General features: G+C 40.4%; 2 protein-coding genes across 2 annotated transcripts in view; one reads left to right on the forward strand and one right to left on the reverse strand.

The window, feature by feature from the left end:
- Positions 1-25,143, reverse strand: part of LOC119651240 (lachesin-like) — a 248,053-nt gene extending 222,910 nt beyond the window's left edge. The window contains exon 1 of the mRNA XM_038054719.1: positions 23,954-25,143. Coding sequence (XP_037910647.1) covers positions 23,954-24,062 — 109 coding nt within the window. The 5' untranslated portion in view covers positions 24,063-25,143. The remainder of the gene's footprint in view (positions 1-23,953) is intronic.
- LOC119651242 lies at positions 614-1,639 on the forward strand. The gene is made up of 2 exons (XM_038054721.1): positions 614-746; positions 808-1,639. Exons 1-2 carry the CDS (start codon positions 702-704, stop codon positions 1,552-1,554), a joined length of 792 nt encoding a protein of 263 aa, XP_037910649.1. The 5' UTR covers positions 614-701; the 3' UTR covers positions 1,555-1,639.
- Positions 25,144-25,829: the final 686 nt, after the last annotated feature.

Raw genomic sequence — 25,829 nt, forward strand, 5'->3', positions numbered from 1 at the left:
TGTAATCGATGCTCGAAGAAGTTAATGCTTCCAAAAAATATCAAATCAATGAGCTTTTGAGCTGTTTCCAAGTTCTTCCAGGAGATGCAGTCTTTAATCTTTCCCGCCCTCTCATCTCTAATTTTTTTAAACGTTTGTAGGAAAAGACGATTAAGATATAGGTCATGAGAGAAGCAGCTGAAATCGAGAACAGAAGAGAATTGATTTGAGCTTGATTTAAGTGGGACGCATTTTCTCTTCCAAAACTTACTTTTTTCAGTCAATCAGGTCATGAAAAATCTAGAACTTCGTAAACAGAGTTTTGCGTAAATAATTCTCCGTTCGTCAACCTAACCATGTTCGGCACAAATCTTCTAAGTCTTGGCTGTCTAAAATTGTGCAGACACTATTCTCTCGATATTTAGTTCTAGTTATTGCAGAATATACGTTCTAACCTATACAAATAGATATTTTCACTTCATTATCTAAAAACTCAACTAATATCTGCAATAATAAATGAAGAAAAGATAAGGAATACTCAACAGTTCACAATCTTGCAAATTTCCAAAGCCATTTTCCTTCACCTCTTGTTTCTATGTTTGTATTATTGAAATAACATTTTTTAGGAAGCCACTTTGTGTTTCAGGCAAAAGAAGATATAAAAAGCCTTACGATAATTATTTGCCGCAGTACACTCTGAACGAGCTATAGGCGTGCACACGATGACAAAAGTAGTATTTGTTTACGTTAGTATACTCGTTGCATTGGTAAGTGAGATCCTGCCTCCATTTTGAGTGCAACAAAATAAACAACAAAATTTTCATTCAGGGATTAGGTCAAGTTCGATATGTGAGAGCACAGTATGAGCTCAGTGGTAGCGCGAGCGGCCTGCAGGGTCTAATCAATGGACTGTTAAACGCAGCGAGTGATACAACGACAAATGCCTTCGAAACCTCGAATCTTTGTCTAGCTACCATGCGCAACCTCTTGCAGAACGCCCATCAGACGTTTTCCCACAATGTATTCACAGAAAACATCATTGGATTCCATGATACGGGGCTCCATGCGTCCCTGAGGGTAATGAGTCGTTCGTTCTTGGATTCAGTTCCCCCACTTTTAGATACAATCCAAGCGCGCGAAGAGCGTATTGATGACCTCAAGAATGAACTAAGGCGAGTCAGTACACAGATGTCGGGGATATTCCGGGAGATCCGTACCTTCGGAGCACGTTGCTTGACTCCAATCCTTGCTAATGAAGTCATCAATCAAATTTACCGGTGTGTGCTACTTCCCGTCAAAAACATTGTGGGCGAGATGCGACTCTTACAGGACGAAATTCGAAGTGCCTACGATCAACTTAATTGGATCATAACTCGTCGCAGGGGTTGCATGTCGAAACGAGCCATGGAAGCTGTGCCATGTGCTCAAACACTGATCAACGAAATTCCAATGCTTATCGAAACTATCAGTCGTGGATTCTCTATTCCTGTAAGCGTTCACCAGTACATGGTTCCCATCAATGAATGTCTATTTACGATGCGAGAAAGTAACAAAGCAATGTGTCCGAGTATGTAGATTATGGAATAAATTTCTTTTTTTATGTATGTAAGGACCATTTTCAAATGTTGATTTAAGCTAAAGTTTTTTAGTGCAAAATAAATTTATTTTTTTGTTAAACGTATATCGTACCTACAGGCAATTTCCCTTTTAAATTCCTCTCAGTAAAACCTGTCACCAACTTTCATGTTAATAGTTATAGCTAAGAGAACTGAGTGTAGCAGACAGACAGACAGAGTTTTTGATCGACGAAGAGTTGGATTCTTCCAGGAAATCCTTCATCTGCTTCGAGCTAAAACTGTCCAGCTGTCCGAATTTATTGAAGACAAGAAGGTGCCCCGAGACGTCAACAATATGATGAGGACCATCGGAGTTCTATACAATATCACGCGAGAGGAAAAGAAGGAATGGAAGGAAAACCCTGAAAAGATTTCTTTGAAAGTAACAGGACAAGGAACTAGATCATTTTACTTGTGTGCCCTGAATGAATGAATGTGGCCTGCCTTAGCAGAGCAGTTTAAGCTGAAACACAAGAGGCATCTATGTATTTCAGTCTTATTATTATTATTCTGTTAAAGGAAAGTCGCACCGCGTCCTTAAAGAACTATTTGACCCCTTTTACTGATCATAGTGTACCCATTGATCATAATATCTCAAGCAGGCCTATAACCGTCAGGAACTTTAGTATGTTCCCTACTTCCAGATCTTTCAGTTTTGCATCTGGTATTAAGTGCTCTCTCAGATGCCTCGACCTACTTTGCACAAGTGTCGGACACTGTCCCAGGATGTGTATAGAGGTTTCGTCATACTCCTCACAAAACCTGCAGGCAGTGTCCGTAGATATCCTAGCTTCCTTAGGTGATAGTTCAGCCAACAATGACCAGTGAGAGTTCCCACTATGATTCGGAGATTCTTTTTGGTGAGGTTCAAGCAATCGTTTGTGAGTATGGGTTTGTATCCGCCAATAAGCACCCTGGACTGCTCCATCCCTGGTAGGCCCGCCCAGTGTAGTTCCCTCAACCGTTCCTCTTCATTTCTTAGATTCATAGCCATGAAACTGTTTCCGATTTCACAGAAGAGTTCTGACCCGTGTAAAGGCGTCCCTCCTCCCTTCTTGGCTAGTTCGTCCGCTGCCTTGTTGCCTTCAACCCAGCATGGCCTGGAACCCAAAGTACTCAGACCATGTTGGACGAGCTGAGTGTATTCAGTCTCTCAAGACATTCCCACACCACCTAAGTGCCTTTATCGCTGCTTGGCTATCGGTGGGAATAGCTATGTTCTGCCCCCTGTAGATCCTTTGCAGGAGGCACATTTGTCTATGGCGTATATTTCCGCCTGGAATATCCTAGTGTACCTGCCCATTGGTTCAAAGTACATTTTCCTTGGACCAATTACACCGGCACCCGCTCCCTCTTTTGTGAGGGATCCATCAGTGTACTAACTAATCAGTTGCTGGTTTCAGCCGTATGTCGCAGCCACGCTCTCCCAGTTTGCCATTTTTACTCCATCGTGTTTCAAACTTCTTATCGAAGTGAAACCTCGTTGTCATGTTATCCCTTGGTATCAGTAATTCGGGATACCGCCTAGAAATAATATTAATCTTCCTTCGATTTAGACAGCTCCCCGCCTCACTCATACTACCGGCCATCCTGAATATTGCTCTCCTTGCCTGCATCTGTATGTGCAGATAGAGAGGGGTTAATTCCAGCAGGACTTCCAGGGATGCCGTTGGGCATGTCCTCATTGTCCCACTGATACACACGCAAACCAGCCTTTGGAGCTTATGTAATTCCTTGGCTTGTGTGCTGAGTTCGGTTCTTTCTGCCCAGATTACCGCTCCATAGGTAATCATTAGCCTTACTATTGCAGTATATATCCAAAGTAGTTCTCTCGGGCTGCAACCCCATTTTTTTCCTGCTGTCTATCTACAAGTCATCAGAGCCCTCGTGGCTTTCCGACAAGTGTTTCAGACATGTGTGTTCCAGAGTAATTTTTGGTCTAGCGTATTTCCCAAATATTTGACCTCTGTTTCTCGTTTCATCTCCATATCATGTAATGTTATGGCTGTCAAGTGATCAAGCTTACGCCTCCTAGTGAATAGTACTATGGACACCTTGAGTGGTGTTCATGACAATAGAATTTGTACCTGTCGGTACGTCTATTTGCCTCCTTTCTAGCATTTTGCCCATCCAGAATGCCAGGGTGTTTCCCACTCCTTTGCGACTCAGGGCATCTTGTATCTCTGTGTGCGATGTGTTGTCGAATGCTCCTTCGATATCCAAAAACGCACACATTGCAATTTTATTTCTATGGCATCCCGTAGTACCTCTGTCAACTAATACAGAGCAGTTTCAGTTTACCGTCCTGCCAGGTAAGCATGTTGACAGTGATGTACTGGATTACGCTTTAGAACGTTAGTACTAATATATGATAGTTGTCTATGATCTTCTCCACCGTTTTGAGTACGAACGATGTTAGGCAAATTGGTCTGAAAGATTTAAGGTGAAAAGGATCCTTTTTATCCACTTTTGGAATAAAGACCACTTTTGCCCGTCTCCATGCCCTTGGTATGTATCCCAGTGCTATGCTCCCACCTACCACCCTCAGAAGAGACTCTAAGATAATTCCTAGGCCTCTCTGGATTAGTGCTGGGAAAATGCCATCTACTCCGGGAGATTTCAGTGGTTTAGAAGTTCCCATTGCCAACCTTAGCCTAGCTTCTGAGCACACTTCTTGTTAGCTTCCAGTTGTCTTTTCTTCCCCTTTTATTCGTTGTTGGGGTGTCAGGTAGTCAGTCTTAGAAAGACATATGGTAGTGCGCATGCTAGCAGCAAAGGTAGCGAATAAACTCCTGCTTGCTGTATGTTGCGTTGGAGAGAAGAGTTTTTTGAAGGGATGCTTCCAGTATTTCTTGCATAGACACCTGACGAGGGTATGTTGCTGCTGATTGACCTGACCGAAGCAGGAAGTCTAAAATGAGGTTCACATTACAATGAAAAAGAGGGCTTTGATAACGGGCATACTGTCGGGAGTATCCTAAGTTCGAGAGAGCGGTAACTGCAGTTGCAATTTGGTTGAATTGAATCTATAGTAAACCATAATAAGCGAACCCCAGCAACTTTTACCATAATGTATAGGTAGTCTGTTTGCCAGGCTATTGTGGACATGCCCCGAACAGTGCATACAAGAGCGTAGGAGGCAGGCTGCAGCTGGTTTCGTATGTTAGATATTGCCTTCTGTTTGTAGTTAAGTCTGAAATTGATAGACCAGTAGCTTACTCCAAACTACAATTTTATTTTATTATGTATATATATATTTCGGGAGCAACTTACTCCCTATCACACCCGATTTATCCGGAAACGGCTTATTCGTTTACATATAACAAGTGGCGCCATTTTTTTGTTGGGTTTAAGGGCGAAAGGGTGGTGCAACATTTTTTTTCATAGAATATGGTCGTGTGGGGCATCAAATGAAAGGGATCAATAAGTGCTTTTTAAAACTGGGAGTGAGGGCTTAAAATAAGGTCCCCAAGAAATGTAACAGGTCTCGTTCTCAGAATCTATCCAACCGAAAAATCTGAAAAATGACAGTGGTGTATCTTAACGAAATCTAGACCTCAAAATACATCTCATTCCGAAATCCGCACAAAAAAAATTAACAGTAGTGTGTTACCAGATTTAAGAAATTTATTCGAAAATTCCCCTTAAATTCATGCTAGAAATACAATGTTTGTCATAAGAATAAGGGATAACATAAAGCATAACCTTGGGAGTTTTAAGGAAATCCAACTATTATTAACAAAGTTATAGAAAGTGAAACTTCGGGAATTTCGGGCATTCTAAAACGTGTATGACGTCATCATAACGTATCAATATCACAATAAAATGAACTGTTTGTTTAGGGTGAGCATAATATTTGCTGTAGCTTTGTACTGATGAAGGGAGTAAGTTGCTCCCGAAAAATATATATAAATAATAAAATAAAATTGTAGTTTGGAGTAAGCTACTGGTCTATCAATTTTATAATATTTGCATATATCTGTAATATATACGTATATCGAAGCACCAGCTTCTGGTATTATGACTTGCTTAGTATTGTTCTTTTAATTATCGAAATGTGAACTGTCTATCAATAACATGTCAGCTGCTTGTAAAGCTTATTCATTCAAAGGTGGAGGGTCACGGTCGCTCTTGCCATTTTTTTCATTTTCTTCATTTTCCGCGTCAGTTTAGATAGCTTCATCACCTAATGCTTGAAAAGCTGGTTAGGTGTTATCTACGTCAGCCCAACGGTAGAGGTTGTTCTCACTGAGATCCGGCTCTTCAATGATTTCTGCAACAAATTTCAAATCCTCCGGGTTTATATTTCTAGTTAGTATTTTTAATAGTGAGAGGCTCTGATTCTTTGCTGGTTTTTCTTCTGGCGCTAGACGTTTCCAACAATTATTTATAGTATCTTTGGAGATGCTATTCCAGGCCAAACTATTAATTTTATTTCTTAATGTTATTTTTTTTCAAAAACAAATAAACATCAACTTCAAAAGATAGAAACGATAAAAGTAAGTAAGTAATTTTGGCTCAATTTTCTCCTGTTTGGAAAATTTTTGAACTCCAAGGACAAATGATGTATGAAACTACTCGTTGAATAAATTTGCTGTCATCCACATGTTGGAGCTAATTACGTAAATGACGGGCAAAAAGTGTTGGTCGATTCTTCGAAAACAATGTGGATTTTGGCTTTTCCCAATGCAAAGAACTGGCAATTTCTTTTGTTTCCGATTTGTTTACACAAAATAATAGTGTTACCCGCTCTTTGTCACCTTTGAAAACGGCTTTACTTGGAACTGATCTTAAGTGCAGCAGGCGATAAAGCAACGCAGTGTCATCATAGTTGTATATCTGATCATCAGTGTAATGACTGGTAATTATAACATTTTTTTAAATTTGAACAGACTCACGTGAGTTACTGGAGCGACTCTCTCCTAATATTGCAATTTCTCCAATACTATGCCGTTTTGGCCACCTCCAAAGCCAACCATCACTCACAGTAAACTCACCATCCAAATTTAGGGTGCGATACACTTTTTCAACTTGTATTTTGAGGTTCCGACCTCCCTTCCTCACTTCTTTTTTCAACAAGGCAAGTGTAAAGACACTTATCAACGTCCGTAGTTTTCTTTCTTTACAGACCCGATTGCTTATCTAAACTGTCCACAAAACTTATCAATTTTGACTCTTCCGTGACCCATCCTTTGATGTATCCATCAGGAATCTAAAGACGAGTCCCGTCTTGTAAGAATTAGCGGGGTGCTCCCTATGTGCAACGCATCAAAGGAGTCCATCTTTCCTCAAACACATCAGTTACGGTGACACCTGTTTGCTCCCTTATCGGGTTATTGGCCTTAGCCAAATCACTCTGGATTTGGAAAGAGAGATAAGTAAATTCAGAAAGTGAGTGGATTCGAAAAGAGAGACAAGTAAAATCAGACTGAAGATAAGCATCGATATTGAAAACACTCAAATGAACATATAGAAGTAATCGAAAGAAATCCCTAGACAGCCCTCTAAAAATCCGCTCTCTAGGTTGTGAAATAAAATTGTGTGAAGTGTCCACCCAACAGGGCAATATAAACAATTAGAACCTGGTTAAAATTGCATTTTTAGAAACACATATCTCGTACTTCAGCGATCTGCCATCTGAACCAGAGTGCTTCGCAAACGAAAAAATCTTATAAAACGACACTCCATCCACAGATTTTGACCACATCAAGTGACAAAAAGACTGCTTTTGTTGCCTCAATGATAAGACAGGCACCTCCTTTGGATCAATGGTACGATCCGCCAAGGAAAGGATATGCAGAATAGAGTCCGACCATCTTGATTGTTGGACCTTCTTGTGAAAAGATGAACTTACATAATTGAAATAATTAAAACTTGTTGTTTTTTTTTCGTTGGTGTGAATATTTATTCTTGTAAATACCGATATTTCGGGAAACACTATAGAAGGTTCTATAATAGAACCTTAATGTCCACAGATGAGCAAACTTGTTAGCACTGATGAAGGGAACAAGTGGTTCTCGAAATATCGGTATTTGTAAGAATAAATATTCACACCAACGAAAAAGAAACAACAAGTTTTAATTATTTCAATTAATTAATCGTTGGAAACACCGCATAATTTCACTGAGAACTTACATAATTTGTGGGGCTTAAGTAGTCTCGTGTTAAGCAAATTAATACTACGGCTGAAACCTTGAAATTAGGCAAATATATGATAGCATAGAATAACAACTCTCATAGTTGAGTTCTCAACGGAAACATCTATACTTCAAGGGCTTTGCAATAAAGCCCCAACACGCAGCGTCTACAATGAAGAGGACGAGACAATCCCCGATCATATGTTACCCCTGATGACTAGAACGAGGCTTTTCACGTAAATGCACTTTGGTAAAGCATACACTAACCCAATCGCCAGTATAGGGCAATATAGGCAAATTTGACACAAAGAACTCTCGTCCTTTCTTTCCAATTATTTCGAAATTTCGCCAGCCAACTCGCCTAGGTCCCTTGGATCAACTCTTGCCTCTTTCATGAGTTTCCTCTTTACCATATGTGTTAATTCTTCAATCTAATTAGATGCTATATACTCAATGGTGGTACTATATACTCAATGTTTTCTAGATGTTTTTCACATTATCAAAACTTTATGGAGTTTAGTGTTGTTTCAGCCATTCCGGTCAGATTGGCTGGAAATGTTTGACCTAAGCGGAGTGAGATTGTAGGACACTAAAGAGAAGTAAAGTTCGAGGTGTGGCTGCTTCGTATCTCTGTTGGTGCTTATCAACGAAACGCCCTCTCATCACTTCTCTTTATTCTTGTTATGGCGACTGTCACTCGTGACATCCAACGCCCTATACACTGCTTTATGCAGATGATGTTTTCCTAGCGTCTAATAGCAAGAATGATCTCGAGCAACTTGACAAAAAATGGAATGATTGTACGACCGATCTCGGCGAAATATCCACAATCACTGTCAGCGGGAGTGACCTGCCCAATACTGAGATATTTAAATATATCAGGTCAATGCTATCAGTCAATGGAGAACTGCGTTATGAAATTGCTTCACGCGTTAACGCAACCTGGATGAAGTGGCGTTCCACAACTGGTTTTCTTTATATTAACGAACGTCTCAAATTTAAAATTTACCGCAATGTCGTCCGCCTTATCCGTCTCTATGGTTTTGTTTTACAAACAAAACCTCAAAAATTAACCAATTAAATTAGGATATATTTGTGTTTACTGTAAATTTGTCTTGAGTAGACTATATTTGCTAAATTTTAGGTTTATCAAGTTCACTTTGTATGCAATCCGTTGGCAGCGGACCAGAAATTTTGCACGTGAAGTGATGAATAAATCCTCCGATGAGGATTATATCATTTGCGGCGTCAGTGAGTATTTTCGAAACTCTCTCGCGGAACATCAGTAAGAGTCTGGCTTGACTCAAGATTCCGCGTGCCAACTTTTCTGTTCTCTTCCAATAGCAAACGTTGTAGACCTGACCCGGGAGGTACCGACCGCTGATAGGTGCTGACAATGGGCGTTCATGGTTACTTAGCTCGAAAAATCGAGAGCTACGTTCCAGAGAGACTTCTTTGGTACGAAACGGACGACGGACCGAAAGAATATGTTGTGACGGCCGGTGTTGGTTGGTTGTTGGTGGACAATTTCGAAAAAAGCTACTGGTCATATGCATGGGTCAATGGGTCGAGCGAAAACATGAAGAATAAAATTACCACCTAACACAGTTTTTTACGGGACATGGTGGATACAGGAAGTCCTTGTATCGCTTCGGATTGGATGAGTCCCCATACTTTTCCGAATGCACCGCTACCCTTGAGGGCCCGTAGGATGCTATGTTCCATTGCGCGAGATTCGCGATTGAAACAGGGAGGTTAGATGGCGCCCTGAATGCAGTTATCGTACCCCATAATTCCGTGGAGAAGAGACTGAGGTCGGAAGCAAATTGAAGTTCAATAAACGTAACAATATTTGCAGGAAAAGCTGCAAGAACTGGGTCGAACCCGGAAAGTGCGACAGACGCGTAACTTAGTTGTGCTGATGTAAACCAGAGCCCCTCCTCGCGAAGTAATACTTAACGGTGGTCCCGCGGGGATATGGGCGGAGAAGTGTGGGTAGTTTCAGTAAATGAGAATCCCATATGCTGCTGCAACCTGGCGCTGCAGCATCTTCTTAAAATTTGCAACTCCACTGATAAAACAAAACCAGTTATTTAGAGCCGTGGCTTCCTCTGCATCAGTAGAAAAGGTTTTTTTCAACCTTTGGTCTGTTTCAACCTAATCCTCAGGACAGACTGATTAAAGGAAAGCGCCATTTTTTTTAATTCGTACAGTAAAAAGCCCTTGTTGGTTCACTTTCATATTCTTTCGCATTTTGGTATAATAACTTAACAAAAAAATTGCACCTTTAAATGAGCATTTCTGCATTGATTATTGAAGTTTTAACTAATAGAAGAACTTTTATCGAAAAAAAATTTCTAATTTGATTTAAAGATTGATTTTTATGAAAAAATCACTTGATATGCATAAATCATTGATTTAAATAAATGTACCCTGCTGGAAACATCGAGACTAGTGGATTAGATGGGAGATGAGCACAACCAAAAACATTTTTGCAAAGGAAATTGAGGATGGTAGAGCAATCATCTTACTGGCCCTCAAGAAAGAAACATGAAAAAATTATCAAATATTCGTGCTCATGGAACCGTCGACCCATAGCGATGTAAGGAACAAATGGTTTGCACGAGGCTACAATGAAATAAGCCTATTCTAGCCTCCCCGTTTGGAATAACGATTCCTCCGTTTTTCTGAGCCAATTTTTCCATCTATGAGCGCCATGATGCTACATATAGGTTCAATTTTGCCTATCACTCAGAAGATGCTCTTCCGGACTGTTGGAGTGGGCTTTATAAGTATATATTAGGGCGGGACTTGATGAAATTAAATTGGAAACACGGAATCGGTGTGCGACCTGTTCTTTCACTTTACAAAATTCAATCCTCCCTAGTCTACATCTGTAAAATTTCTGTTTTTTTTGGTTTATTAACCGTTCGCACACCAAAACCCTACAACCAACAAAATTCTGCCAATGAAATGCATGAAATATTACAACCGCCTGAACAATTTCATAATTACATGCTACCTGGCAGGATATTTCGACTGACACATCATCCTGACTGCATATGAATGTGCTGATAACGTTAACACAAGAAGCATGACTGGTGAACATGCCGAGCATTCGATATTAAATGTATCACCGTTTCGGCATTGATGTCGAGCGCCCTTCATTGCGATTTTTAAAAATCTCCTTTTTCCGCATCATACAATAAAAATAATAACATACTGAAGCTATTAAAATAATTAAATTCAGATCGGCTTACTGGGAAAGAAGCAAAAAAGTTGGGGCAATATAACGTTTTCCGATTTTATTAATTTCAAAGTTCAATTTTTATAGCGTGTCTTTGTGAGTGTTCATTTAACGATGCTTGTAAGAGGTGAAAGCCTGTTACACAGCAATTTTGAACGACTGCACGTGGATTAATGAGCGATAATGCTGGCCCTCGAAAATGACTGCCTATGTAGTCACAGCCTCATGTTACCTTCAATTGTTGACTGAACAGAATATGGTAAACCTATCACAGAAAATCGCGGTTAGTTTGGGCCGTCAGCCAATTTGCTTGGATGTCCTCTCCCGGATCAAACAATTCGTACCACCCGTGAACATATTTGTGCAGCTTTAAAGTATACAATAAAGGATGCAAATGTATGCAAAATTAAGCGTGAAATGACAGTCGGTTTGAAATAAAAAAGAGCATCAGTTGAAACTAGAAGTGCAACTTTCTATCGTCCGAGGAACTGTGCAACTTCATCACAAATGGTTTAAGGAGGAGAAACTACATCCCAAAAGCTGTTCAGAGAAGTGGAAGTGAAAAATGTTGCTTTGAGTTATCTTGATGTTTTCAAATCTTTGGACTGAACTGCGAAGTAGCCTTTTATCGATCACAACAAATAGGATATTATGTTTCCTGCCTTGCAGGAGATAACCCCATCTTTTCAGTAGGCTACGGATCTAGATTCTGGCATGGAAAATATATTTCTCAATACAATGAGAAAATCTGGAAAGTCTACTGGAACAAACCTGCCACAGCAGCATGGCTTAGGACCATAGACTGAATTACTAGACTAAGAGGGAGCAAAATTATCTGGATGGACTGAGGACAATGTATCAGGGACATATATAATGGCCCCCTTCCTTCCCAAAACCACTAAGAAGGAGGTAAATCAGCTTCTTAACGTCATAAATAATAAAAATAATAATACTCGTTGACGCAAAAATCCATATTGGATCAGGGCCTTGAAGTGTGTTAGAGCACTTCATTGAAGACCGTAACGGTACACTACAGGATTACAGAACCCTGTAGAAGGCAATGTGGTCAGCATTTCGCTCGCCGGAGATTATTACCTCGATTTGACTCAGAAATTCACAGCTGAGTCGACTGGTATACGACGTCAAATCCCACTGCCGCCAGTGAGATTTGAACCAGCATGCGCTTCGTGAAGACCTTTGCGATAGCTTGGATTCGATGCTTGTCTAATCCAAACTCCATCCTAATATCACGGCTGAACATGTCTGCTATTCGCAACAGACTTCTAAGATGGTCGTCAGGACCAGTATACAGCTTGATGTCACATAAGTACATCAAGTGTGGCAGTTCGCACTTAGAACGAAGGTCATTCTTTATTACAAAACCATGTCCTCTAGCATCATTCATAAAAGGGGGTTCAGTGCCATACAAAACCAAAGGGGACTCAACGAATCCGCCTGGAAGATGACCCTCCGTATACGGATGGGCTCTGAAGTATTAGCACCCTGAGATGTGCGCACTGATAAGGTGGTATGCCACCCTTGACTGTCCCCAAAAACTTTATTAGCTTCGGATCAATGCGACACAGATGTAGAACATTGATTAGCCAGGTATGCGGGACGCTATCGAAAGCCTTGGCACAATCAATATAGCAACTAAAGGGGTTTCTTTGGCCTCTAGTTGCTTGTCCTACAACTACCAAGTCGATAATGAGTTGCTCTTTGCAACCCCTTGACCCGACTCGGCAGCCCTTCTGCTCCTCGGTCTCGAGGTTCCTTCCACTAATAATGGACGTTATGAATTTGTAGAGGGTTGGTATGCAAGCAATCGGTCTTGTGTCTGCGGTGTCCTGCACCGTGTCCTTAGGGATAAGGTACCCCTTAACCCGCAGTGAGGAAGGGTGGAAATTCCTCCGGCCGACACATGACCTGATTTATGCTACATACCAGTCGACTGTGTACGCTAGTAAATTTCTTATATCAGAAATTCTGCACCCGATCCAGACCTGGGCGTCTCCAGTTCTCCGAGCTGTTTATGGCTCGTCGAAATGTCTCCTTCTTTATTATTATTATTATAGGGTCATGTTAAGGGTGCTTTACTTTAGTCAAATCGACAACAGATCATGTCCGGATGGCTCAAGTGGTTAGAGCGCTGGGCTGTCGCAGCGGAACGTCGCAGTTCAAATCTCACTGGTGGCAGATGGATTTGCTATCGTGACTAAATGTCGGATACCAGTCGACTCAGCTGTGAATAAGGAGCTGAATAAAAATTAGGGTAATAATCTCACAGGCAATACTCACCACATTGCCTCCTACAGCGTACTGTACTGTACCGTTACGGTCTTGAATGAAGTGCTCTAACACATTTCAAGGTCCTAATCCAATATGGATTGTTGCGCCAACGATTATTACTATTATATTACCAATAGATCAGTTGAAAAACTTTTCCAATGCGGCAGCTAATTGCAACATCTTTTCATCGATTTGAAACAAAACATGAAAACATGTATGAACTACCACCGTCCTAACTCTCTTTTTTCTTTCCAAACTCTAACTGTTTGGTCGCACACTTCAGTTACCTCATAGCGAAAGAGCAGCCTGGTTTTTTAAAACATCGATATACTGCTCCAAAGCTTCTGGACTTTACCAATCTTCTTACTGATTCCCGATTTTTCCTCTGCTCAACTTCCCCTCCATCATCTCATGAATCTCCTCCTTATTATGAAACGCCTGCCTCCGTTGCGTCTCCGCTGAACTGTAGTCCCTTGGAGTCAAACATAGATATTCTGGTCCGTTAGTGCTCTCTTAACCGAGCGCCTTATGTCAGAAAATGCCACTCGATTTACTACTCGCCCCGTTGGTAGACAACCGCTACTGACATCGTTTTAAGAGCTGGGTTTCATCTTAGATGATAAACTTCGTTTCAATTGCCACTTCATTCAGATCATCAACCGCGTTGTCTTGTTTTTGTCCTTTTCGGATTCCATAATTGCCTAATGAACTGCCCTGCTACCATGGGTATTACATCCCGTATTAAATGTAGTGCGAAAATTTTTGAAGCCCCCTTCGCGGAGATCGACAGCTATTTACACTCTTCAAACCCAAAATTATGTAAATATAATAATAATAATCGTTAGCGCAACAATTCATATTGGATCAGGGCCTTGAAGTGTGTTAGAGCACTTTATTCAAGACCGAAACGGTACACTACAGTACACTGTAGGAGGCAATGTGGTCAGCATTGCACTCGCCCGAGATTATTACCCTAAAAATCATCTAAAAAAAACAACTTTTCACGATCAGGAGGGAATTCGACATATAGACAAAATCGATAAAATTTATGCAAGTAGTCCTGATCAATAGTGGAGGTTAGATTAAAACAGTAGCTTCCCCCTAGAGGCATTTTTTCCATCACGATCGATAGAAGGCGCTACTCTATCAGGTATCCCTTTCGACCTGGCTCCAGTTTTTCTGGACGCTAAAGTAAATTTCAGAGGTGCTTCAAGTTCACCCAACTTCCGGTCTTTGCCAAGAATACTTTATTTAAGGTCGAAATTCACAAGGCAAGTAAAAGATCTCGGTGGCAAAGCAGAATATTTAGAACTCCTTCTAAGGCAGGCCTAGACCAGACTCTGAGTTTTTCTACACACTTTTTAACTTGACAAATATTTATTTAACATATTTTGATGAATCAAGATGCACTTGCTATCATTCGTAGGATATGCAACTGCGTATGTTGGAGCAGTTTGATGTTTGCCATTTTCTTTGTACCCCATAACTGAATTTCGTCATTAACTAACGACTTGTACAAAAGTACCTGATAAGCTAGAATTTCGTTTCACTAGATTCTTTTTACATTTTGATTCACTTCCTTTCTTTTTCCAAGTAAGACGTTAATCAAGGTGGATGCTAAGATATCTGACGTTTCCACTCAATTTTTCATTCCATTCAACGAAATGGGCAAGCATGTTTTCCGATTGAGGCTGTATTTCCTTTTGAGATAGAATTCTAAGGACCCGGAGGCATCCTCACGGTGTGAGAACTAAGGATCCTCGTGTCGTCCGCAAACGTTGATATAATCAGGTTATCATCAACTGTCACGTAGAAAACATATACCGGATACTGTAATGGTTGCTGTACGCTTGCTTTGGGAGCACCTCCATTGTCTTTAGATCTGAAGCTTCTGTATTTCAATCAGAACGACCGACCGATAGGATTTCAAAATATGTCTCATGTAGGAGTTTTCTAATTTAATATAATAGGCCTTTGTGCCATACTCTGTCGAAAGCCTGGACACTGCGAAGAAGACGGGGGAGCAATGTTTCTTTTTATTGAAAGAGTGCCTTATTGCCGAAAAGATACGATGGACCTGTTCTGTTGTATCATGCTTTTCTCGGAAGGCGATAGCACTTGACTTTTAGGATCGAGTTCTATAGTGATGCAAGCCATATTTTTGACTTTTAGCAACTTTTCACTTAACTCCTTGTAACAATATTTTCCGAATGGCGAGTACAGCACCTTTTCCAGCGTCACTAAGATACCAGTCATCATTTCCTAGGCAAAAAGGTGGTAAATAACCTTTAGTCCTTTTTAGATTCCTACAAATATTCCAGAATTCCATCGGTGTCCGCTGTCACTGTTAAACTTTTAAGGGGTTATAAACAGTTGGGGTGGGAAAATAATAAATAGGACGACATTTTCTCGATTTTTTTCGACAGCATATTAATTTTTTATTAGAAAACAACAGCATCGATTAATACATATTATCAGGCACAAGCAAAAAAAATTAAAAAAAAAAACAAATTGAAAAATGGCATATCTTCAGCTGTTTTCTAAGAGTGCCTTTTTTGGGGATGGTTCGCGCCGACAACTCGATAACGTCTCAGCCGAAATCAAAATTTTAAAGAAAAATTCTATTCGCTGAACGAATGATTTGTCAAAATATGGACTATTAAAAAAATGACGGCGATTTTACTAACAGATTTACTTTTTTTAGAGGTAAAAATTTAATTTTTTTTACTTCTAAACAACTTTTTTTAAAAGAATTGAAAACCATTCGTCCATAGAGTATTCCCTCTGCGGATTCTAAAACATCGGTTTGATGTTGGCTACACGCCAATATCGCTTTTATGTGGCTGTAACTACCAGCAGTATATATGGCGATGAAGTTTCAAAAGTCTATGTACAATTAAGGTGGAGTAGCAAGTTAACGCGTTATAAACAACTATAACCTCGACTCCGATCGTTATGAAATTTGGTGAGAATATTCTTGAAATAATGTTATTAAATTTTTTTTTCCGCTGCCCCACAACTGTATAGAACCCCTTAAGGTAGTTTTGCATACTCGGATGAGTTTTATTATCCAGAGCTTTCCACCGGCTTTTTGTCTACTCTGATAGTTCAGCTTTCAACCCTAGCGAACAATGGTGGAATTCCTTAACGTTTCACCTATTCACTGCCACTACTGATTTTTGAAGGGCACATCCACGGGTATCACAAGTGTATGTCAAACCAGTTCTTAATTTTTTACTCTCTTAGGCCCCGATAAAAAGATGCAGACATGAATTGAGCAACGTCAACGTATATTATCAACGTACGATGACACGGGAAGAATACTCTCGCGGTGTAAATTCAACTTGATATTAGTGTTGAGATAGTTTAAAATATTGAACAAATCACTGAAAGCGGATTAAACGTTCTTTTGTATTTATCTTGAGTCCGACTCTGCTTGCCTCCTTTTCGAGATCCAGAGCAATTTGGCCAAACACCAAGAGAACAAACAGTCAAAGCACAATGAAAAAGGTCCCCACTAATGAGAAGAAAATGTATCAGTCACAAGATATAACCCGAGGGATATTCGCAGAGTTTTTCCTTCATGCAGCGCACAGGTGTATACATAGCGGAAACCAAGCTGCCTTTTGTCAATCAAGCTTTCGAAGGCTTCCTTGATGCATTCCAGGATGGCTTTAACTAATATCTTCGTGACAGCAAGAAGCACACAAATACCCGTCCAGTTGTCGCACTCAAATCGGCTGCCTTTTGCCAGAATCTTAACGTGCATCCCCTTCCTTCATTCATTGGCAAAGGTCGCAGATTCAGATTACGAATGAGTGGAAGTTATAACTCAGAGAAACTGCGCAGGGAAGTTCTGTACGGAGACCGTCAATATGGGCGGCTTTACTCCGTTTGAAAGCGTTGATGACAAAGATATGAAATGAAATATTTTTGGCTTCGAAAAACAGTATCTGTGTCACGGTGGTTTGCCATATCATTATCAAGAAGTGGAACTTCCCATATATTATACGATTTAAAATCGCGGTAAAGTGCTCCTTTCATATTTTTGTGCCTAGTCGCAGTCATCAACAGAGCTCTCGACTTCTTACATCCGCTTCCATGTTTCTGCAGTCAGCCAGATTTGGTAACGTTGTTTGGGTTTTTTGTGCAAGAAGAGAGTGCTCGTATTGCTTGCCGTCTAGCTGTATTAAATTTGGGAGTTCCGCTGGCATGTTAGGGAGAACATCATATTGCTTCATGATAATGTCAGGCCACATGCTCCTTTGCGACATGTGCAACATTTCATTCGCCTTGTCTAATGTCAATCTAACGAGGGACTGCATTTGCTACTATGCAGTATTTCTTCATTTTTTTTCACGTTTTGGCACCCCTTCGCTTCTCCAATGAACTTCATTCAATTTGCTCCTCCCCATCTCAACATTCATTCATATGATTTATATGATTTTTTCAAATTTTAAGAAATTTTCTTTACCAAAGCCTACCAGCTACCTTGTATCATTTCCCCAAAACTCTATAACCCATTTTCATGTAAATATTTTCAAAATTTAGCAATTTAGTAATATTGAGAAAAACTCATCGAACTTTTGCTTCCACACAGGCCTGCTCATGCTGCATATTATTAGGTGCATTATAAGTCAAATTCAGTGGCAAATGGTGTTTTCAGTGTCCTCCAAGAATTCTAAGTGTGGGCGAGGAAATCGTACTGTGTTGTCGGCTTGCCAACTAGAGTACTCCATTATCCATGTAGGTAATTAATCCAATTTTACAATATGTACATGTCAAACACATTGATACCGACCCGAAAAATGTGCACATCTTTGATACTAATGCACCTGACTAAAGCGAGAGTGTCTGAACTTGAAGTATAAAACAAGGATGCCTTGATTAAGTATGAATAGGGTGGAAAAGATTCTTAAAAAATTAACCATTCGCCGATGTTGTAATGGCATCCTGATAATTTTATACGTATCCGCAGTTATGCTCCTAGAGATCCAAGCGATTCATTCGTTTACGAAAACTATTTGAATTTTGAAATGGCGATAAAAAAAAATAAAACCACAGTTTGTAATTCCTTCGGGAAAATTAAGAAAACTTTCCAGTGCTTTCGGTAATTTCGACGTGATCAGAAGGAACTGTGTTCTATTCAATCATCTTCTTATCATTCCATCTGCGCATATGAATCGCCAAGCTTTCGGCAAAGAAGTGTTAACTCCATTTTCGGGTTTATTCAGTGAATATGATTATTAACTCAAATTGAACACCGAGTGTATCTAAAGAGTTTAGAAAATAAATTTTCGTGGCATTACCCACGATTATCATCAACGACGCAGCAATCGGTATTCGGTCTAGGAAGTAAGGAACTCCAAACATCACGGTCTTCCGCCGAGTCCCACCAATTCGATCTCTCTAAAAGCTGCCTCGCGTCTGTCACGTCTTTTTTTTCTACCATAGATATCGTCCTTATAGACTTTCCGGGTTGGATCATCCTCATCCATACGGATTAGATGACACCACAACCGGTTGAGCCGGATTTTATCAACAACCAGACGGTTATACTCTCGCGTCATTATGTAGGCTACGGAATAGTCCATCCTCATGTAAGAGTTCAAAAATTCTTCGGAGGATTCTTCTCTCGCACGCAGCCAAGGGTTCGCAATTTTCCTTATGAAGAACCCAGGTCTCTGAGGAATATATAAGGACTGGCAAAATCATAGTCTTGTCTGTTGGCAGCCAAAAACCATGCGCGGCTTTCATCGTTATAGCTGTTATCGGTTGTAATTTTCGACCGTAGATACGAGAAATTAACAACGATAGCTCTCCAAATACGTCAAGTTTGAGGTCGTTATCATCATTAGAGGGAAAATTGGGACCAATCGGCAGAAATTTTATAAAGGTATAACTTTCACTGATTTGGGAGCCACCGGTTTTTACAGAATCGGGATTGAATTTGGTTTCAAATCGGGCAACCATCGGTCATCGGACGAAAGTGGGTAAAAAAGGAAATAAGCTTGAGCGTCACCATTTATTGCGTCACTCGAGTGGACATGGAGTGGCGGCGCGAGGTGGGCTGGATCCGCACTCCATGTAAACAGACCGGATAAAGCAAAAATACATCACGCTGTTTAGGACCCACGTAAATTCCTAGTGCGTATGACGTTTTAAACAAACAAAGCGCATACCATTCCAAAACCTGTTTTATCGACATGTCATCAGCCTTGCAGTCCTTTGCAACCCGTCAGAGTGTGTCCCGACAACTGGAAACTCGATAATAAGCCCGTGGTCTAGAATATCGAGCAATCTAACGAATCTTGATACCATAAGCAGAAGGAAAATCGGTTACTGTTGTGAATTTGATTTAGCATCAAATGATAATATAGAACATAATACTGGAAAATTTGAAAACAATCCAACTACTACTAACAAAGTTATGGAAAGTCAAACTTTTGTATTCCCTGTGAATTCATTGGAGTCCAATGATTATGGCGGGCGATAGTAATTTGGGCTAGAATTCGTTCCGCTCCTCTCTGGTCTGCTTCATTGTCCTTCTAAGCTCGATTTCTACCTTTTTATATGTTTATCCTCATTAATTCAATGTACGGATAGAGAAACTTCGTCTGGTTGGACTTAAGATGGTTTATGAACACTCTGGTAACAGGCCCGTGCCTATATGCAAGATTTTGATGAATCATCTTACATACAGCATTATGCATATTCGTGTATTGCGCTGGCGCCATAGCAGTGGAGCCAGAAATAAGTGGCTCAACATCTCTAACGACGAACCAAACATTCTGCATTGCTTGTTCTCCATCCGTCCATTCATTATGAGCTTTTTATAACCTCTGGTGTCGACCATGCTGTCCTCAATGACACACATAAATCCCTCCGTGTAAGTAAAGAGCACCCCAACTCATAGCAATCCATTGGAGAAATTCACGTGTTTACTGCATTGTATTGCCTTCGAATCCCATTCATCGATTCGCTCTGGATCTGACTTCACTCCGATCAGAAGATTGAAAAATCGATCCTGCAAATTAAATGGAGTCAGCCCCCAATCTGCCTTACAAACAACCGTATAGAAGGGGCTCGCCCACTCTTTGCTGTAAAAATAAGCGCATAACGAATGTACTTGGCAGTGATGCTCTGTCGCAACGTGAACTATGCCCCTTCACAGCAGAGTTTGGATGATGCATTCAGAATTTGGACACACCGATCCGTCACGTGAAGTTTTCCAGATCAGTTTTCGTCCAAGGCAATATTCCGAATGCATTTGCATGCAGTGAAGGGATAGCGAATACATTCAACCCGCTTATTTTATCCTTCTCCGAGACATAGGATTTCAGGACCTGCTTCACACGTCGTAAGAGGTAGAGCATCCTGCAGATCATCAACTCGAACGTGGGTTCCTTGCAAAATTTCTAGTTATTTGTATAAGTCTACCTCGGTCATAACTTGGATGTGGAAGTCAGCAATTCTCCTATATGTCCGACAAGTGGTTCGTGATGACCTTTGCACATGGTTTGAATTCGAAACTTGTCTAATGAAAATTCGATTTGAATATCTCGGCTCAACATGTCTACTATTTCTAACAGACTTCTAGGGTGGTCATCAGTACTAGCATATGACTTGATGTCATTTACATCAAATGTTTCAGCTCACATTTAGCAACTATTCTTTATTCTCCTATTTTTGTTTTTACTGGTCTGAGTGGATTCTCATTCAATTCAATAACAGAATTTTAACACTTGATGACAGGTTGAAGAAGAACGAGGCATGAGAAGTATTTAGCACAGTAAAACAGAATGACAGGTTTTAAACTGCGAACCTCTGTAAAGATCACGTAATTTGCCCAGTGTACAGAAAAGGTGGTAGTCTGCGTTGCGAAAAGTACAGAGGATCTCATTGCTGGGCATATGCTACAAGGAGGTGACTAATATAATCGAACGGCGACTGAGAGGGTATGCAGACAACATCATTGGGGAATACCAAGATGGCGTCAGATTCAGCGGATCGACAAGGGTTTGCGTATAGCTGCAATAAAGCAGGTACTCGAAAAGTGCTGGAAATTTGACATCGATGTGCACCACTGTTAGTTGATTTCTGTAGTGCTCTGTACAAAATAATGATCGAGCTAAAAATCCCACCGTAATTAGTCTAGCTAGTGAAACCCACAATCATGAACAACGGTGGCGTACGCAGACGACGTGGATATTTTTTCCCAATTGATGGTCGTGCGAAGGAAGTGTTCGAGCAGTTCGAGGAATCAGAGTCGATGAATCACAAACGGAATACATGACCCAAATTAGAAAGGCGGCTATTAGTTTGCAGAATATTACAATGGGCGAACATAATTTCGACCAGTCCGTTTACATAGGAGTACTACTCTCGAAGGACCGAAATGAAAAACACAAAATGAAAAACACGAAATCCAAAGGCGAGTTACTACTGCTCATAAAGCATTTTATGCGGTCCTCCCCATAGTGGAATCGAGAAAAGTACACAGACGCAATAACCTACGCATCTACGAGACGGGGACCTTGGCGCATATGACGGAAAAGCAGATCGATATCTTCGAAAGAAAAGTCGTCCGAAAGATTTTCGGAGTCGTAAAAGAAGGAGATGTCCAGCAAATCAGATACAATCATGAATTGTATGAATTATTTGACGACTCGTCAGCATCGACGCTAGTCAAAATCCGGAAATTTCAATGGGTCGGCCAAATCGAACGAATGCAGGCAAGGATTCCGAAATAAGTGCTGAAAGGCGGAGCCAATCGAAAGGGAAGCTAAGGAAATTTTGAGAGGAATCAGTGGATTGGATTGCAGACCAATTCTCAGATTTTCGAACTGGAGGACCCGATCTTTGGATCGATATAATTGGAGACGATGCATCCGGGAGGCCAAAGCTTAATTTGGGCTATAGCGCCATCAAAGAGGAAGTGTATTCTCATGGTTTTTATGCTTTTTTTCTTACTTCTGTACTTCTGTTTTTAATTTATCCTTTCATAATAAAATGTTAGATATCGCCTTCTGTTTGTAGTTAAGTCTAAAATTAATAGACCATTAGCTTAATCCCAACTACAATTTTATTTTATTATGTATATATATATTTCGGGAGCAACTTACTCCCTTCATCAGTACAAAGCTAAAATTAGCTTCATCAGTACAAAGCTAAAATTAACTTTGTACTGATGAAGGGAATAAGTTGCTCCCGAAATATATATATACATAATAAAATAAAATTGTAGTTGGGATTAAGCTTTCATAATAGTTTTTATACATTTTTTTAGAAATCATTATTTTTTTTTGTATCCTCTCCTGAGTTGAATTATAGTTGAAATGAAAACTAACTAAATTTTTGATCTGAGGACTCCCTCGATCCCTCTTCCTCTCCCATCCCGTAAAACTCTCAATAATACTCAATTCTCTCTCTAAGGATGCCAAGACAGGGAGGAAACCTCAAAGCCGGCGCCTTACTGCACATCTGACGCAGTAGAAGTATTGATCGAGGACTACGGATCCATCGTGAATTTCTCTTATCCACCGCGGCACTCGGGCTCGCGTACGAGATTTAGCTCGCGTTTTCATCTTTCGATAGATTCGCAGGTATTCCTGTTTCTTGATTTTTTACGTTCCGGTGTGGATCCAGATATCGGTTAAAGATACGTGAAATTTTGTGTGAAGACACGCGAAATATTCAGAAGATCCCACATTCCGTTGGCCTGGCTATCATAGAGGAAAGTAAGCACGTGTCGACGGAACACTTCGCTGGTGCTCCAGTATTTGCGGGCGGGATTTCGCGGTCAATGTCGCCAACTTCCTTTTTTAGGTTTTGGGATAATTCTCCTCTCTTTGGTCGTCTTTGGCCATTCAGGACAGTATTCTGACCATGAACCAATAACATTTAATCATTACAGAAGTATGGACATAGATAAACTCAATTAGGCAGAATACTTATACCTACCTAAGACGAATCCCGATAAATTTAAGGGATAATCTGCGGAGTACTTCTTCTAGACGGTAATATACATATATCTCATTAGCACTCAGCGTGTTCTCAGATATATTGGGGCAGCGAAGTCGCCAATTGCATCAAATTTACTGGCATATTCCATATGCTTTACTAAATACACAAAACAAAGCAAACATAAGTCAGTTAACATCTGCGATGTTTTAAATTCTATTCCAGAAACGTTCGTTAATCCGATTAACCAGTTCTTATCTCAATAAATATGAAAAGGCATATATGTACATACTTTTCCGCCACTTATCTGTATTCTGATCTACACAGATTGTTAGTGTTTATTCCCGTCAGTAAAGCGATAAAGTTCTTCAAATCCACCTTCAATTGAGTAAAAAACTGCGTACATATTTGAAAACTCACTTCTTAGGGATTTTAGAACACATGTGCCTTATTTTTCAAAACAAAATGATATCAAAAGCGGAACCATGACAATGTTAGAGTCATTCGCATGTACATACGTATTTACCTCTCGAGCGGCAGATACATATTATAATAAGAAACCTCAAGTAGGCTTAAGGCAATTATCCTTACAAAACATTGAATTCCTTTCAGTGGATCAAAGAGTTCCCCATCGTCTCGAGAAATACAGAATAGCATAATGATGGGATTAAAATTTGAATCAAATTCCAATTACAACAAATTAATTAGACTGAACTTCTTACCATTACCACCCAGAGCGTTGCTCGATGTCGAAGTGGTCGTATTACCAGATGTTATAAAGAACACCGAAGTGAAAAATACTCCAAACGACAGGTACAGTAAAGACCTCATTTTGACTGTAAATTGTGTCTCTCGCTCCTGACAAAAGTGATATTATTTCGGCAGCATTCAGTCCTTTTGCAAACACGAATCGTAGTTCAAAGTAACACCTGAATCTCCATAGCACCAAAAAACACCGGATAGTGATTTTTTCAGCCAACGACCCTGCAACAATTCCAAAACGGACAAATGGACTTGCACCACAAAGCAACGAAAAGTTTTCACGTATCCGGCATTCGAAACAAAAAAACCTTATCCTCTTAAATTATTTAGGACGCACGACAAGTCCCGATTTCACGCCACAAATTGAAACACTTTTTTTTACACAAAAAGGGGAAATCTGGGAAAGCGAGCCTTCACATCCAGACGGCTTTAAGTTAGGGATCGTAACAAGACTGTGTAATCCCTGCAATTGGTAGCGAAAGGTGAAGGGTGTTGGGTGTCACCAAAAAAATTGGGGTTTGCCATACACAAATACCAAACTCACTCTCCAAATCACTGATTATCTGAAAACTCTTCTTCGCTACACTTTTACACTGTGCACTGTTAATGATTGCGCCAGGATGCGCGGTTTCGGCACACAATCACTGCACCACAAAAGGCGACGTTATGTTAATTGCATTCAAATCAAATTTGAAAATTGGCGCGCACGTGACTGTCGCGCGTGAACCATAGGAGTGCCTCCTTGAAGGTATTCAAATTTTCGAAGGAAGAAACGCGGAAAGGAGATTATCTAGCGTTGTTGGGCGCAAAGAGGTTGTAATTAAAGAAGGTCCCATTCATTGAAACCATCGAATCGAGCCTTTCGAAATCATCATTAAATACTAGCGTGAGGATCTCAAATCAAAATGAAAGAATTCTGTAAATCGGACGCAGCTATTGTTTATAAATGAGGCTATGGACTTTGTCAATAGTCATTAGTTAATTATTCGACCGATAATTATCTCCAATCAGTTGAAAAACAACCAGCCGCTCGCCTACATTATTCGGATACGAATGTTAGGTAATGGGAATACACTGATAGTCCTGGATGCACAACAAACACGTGGACTCCTCGAATTTCCATTAAACCGAAAGCGAATATACGTCCCAATTGTATGCCAACCGAAATGGTACTGCGGGATGCTGAACGTGATGACTACTCTCAAGCGAGGCCGATTCACGCTGGCCGAGATTTTCCCATTTCCTCAAGACACGGTATCGGGAAAACCGATTCTAAAATCTGTTCTGCTATACTCTCGACGATGCGACGAGAAGAGACACATCGGAAAATTGTGGAAAATTACTTCCCATTCCTTTCCGATTCTTGGTCGTCCTGACACTCTGAGTTATGGATGGTAAGGAGATACCAAAAATGTAAACATACCGGCTTTTGCGGCCGTCATTTCTGCGCTTTCCACAGATACGTTATTACGCGGCTGTGCTATAGTGGAAAACCTCATGAGAGAAAATGTACTTTGATTACCTGGTGCGCAAAGGGAAATTCATCTTTCGAGGCCGCACAGCCAGGAGAAAATTTCACATTACCCCTCCGTTATCACATTTTCACGATTTATCTCTCCTCCAAAAGGTACTTCACTGAGAGAATTTTTTTCGCTCAGTTTTTCAACTCCTCCCTTTCTCCAGGGTGTTTTGTTTTTATCCTAGCGGCAAATATAGAAGAGAACACGACACGACGGCGGGACACTGTAAAACGAAGAAATCGGTGAAGGTATTTTCTCTGATGAGAATTTCCACTAGTGCTAGCCCGTCGAATTGAGCTTGTTGAAAAGAAAATCT

This window comes from Hermetia illucens, chromosome 3, assembly GCF_905115235.1.
Source record: "Hermetia illucens chromosome 3, iHerIll2.2.curated.20191125, whole genome shotgun sequence".
NCBI lineage: Eukaryota > Metazoa > Arthropoda > Insecta > Diptera > Stratiomyidae > Hermetia > Hermetia illucens.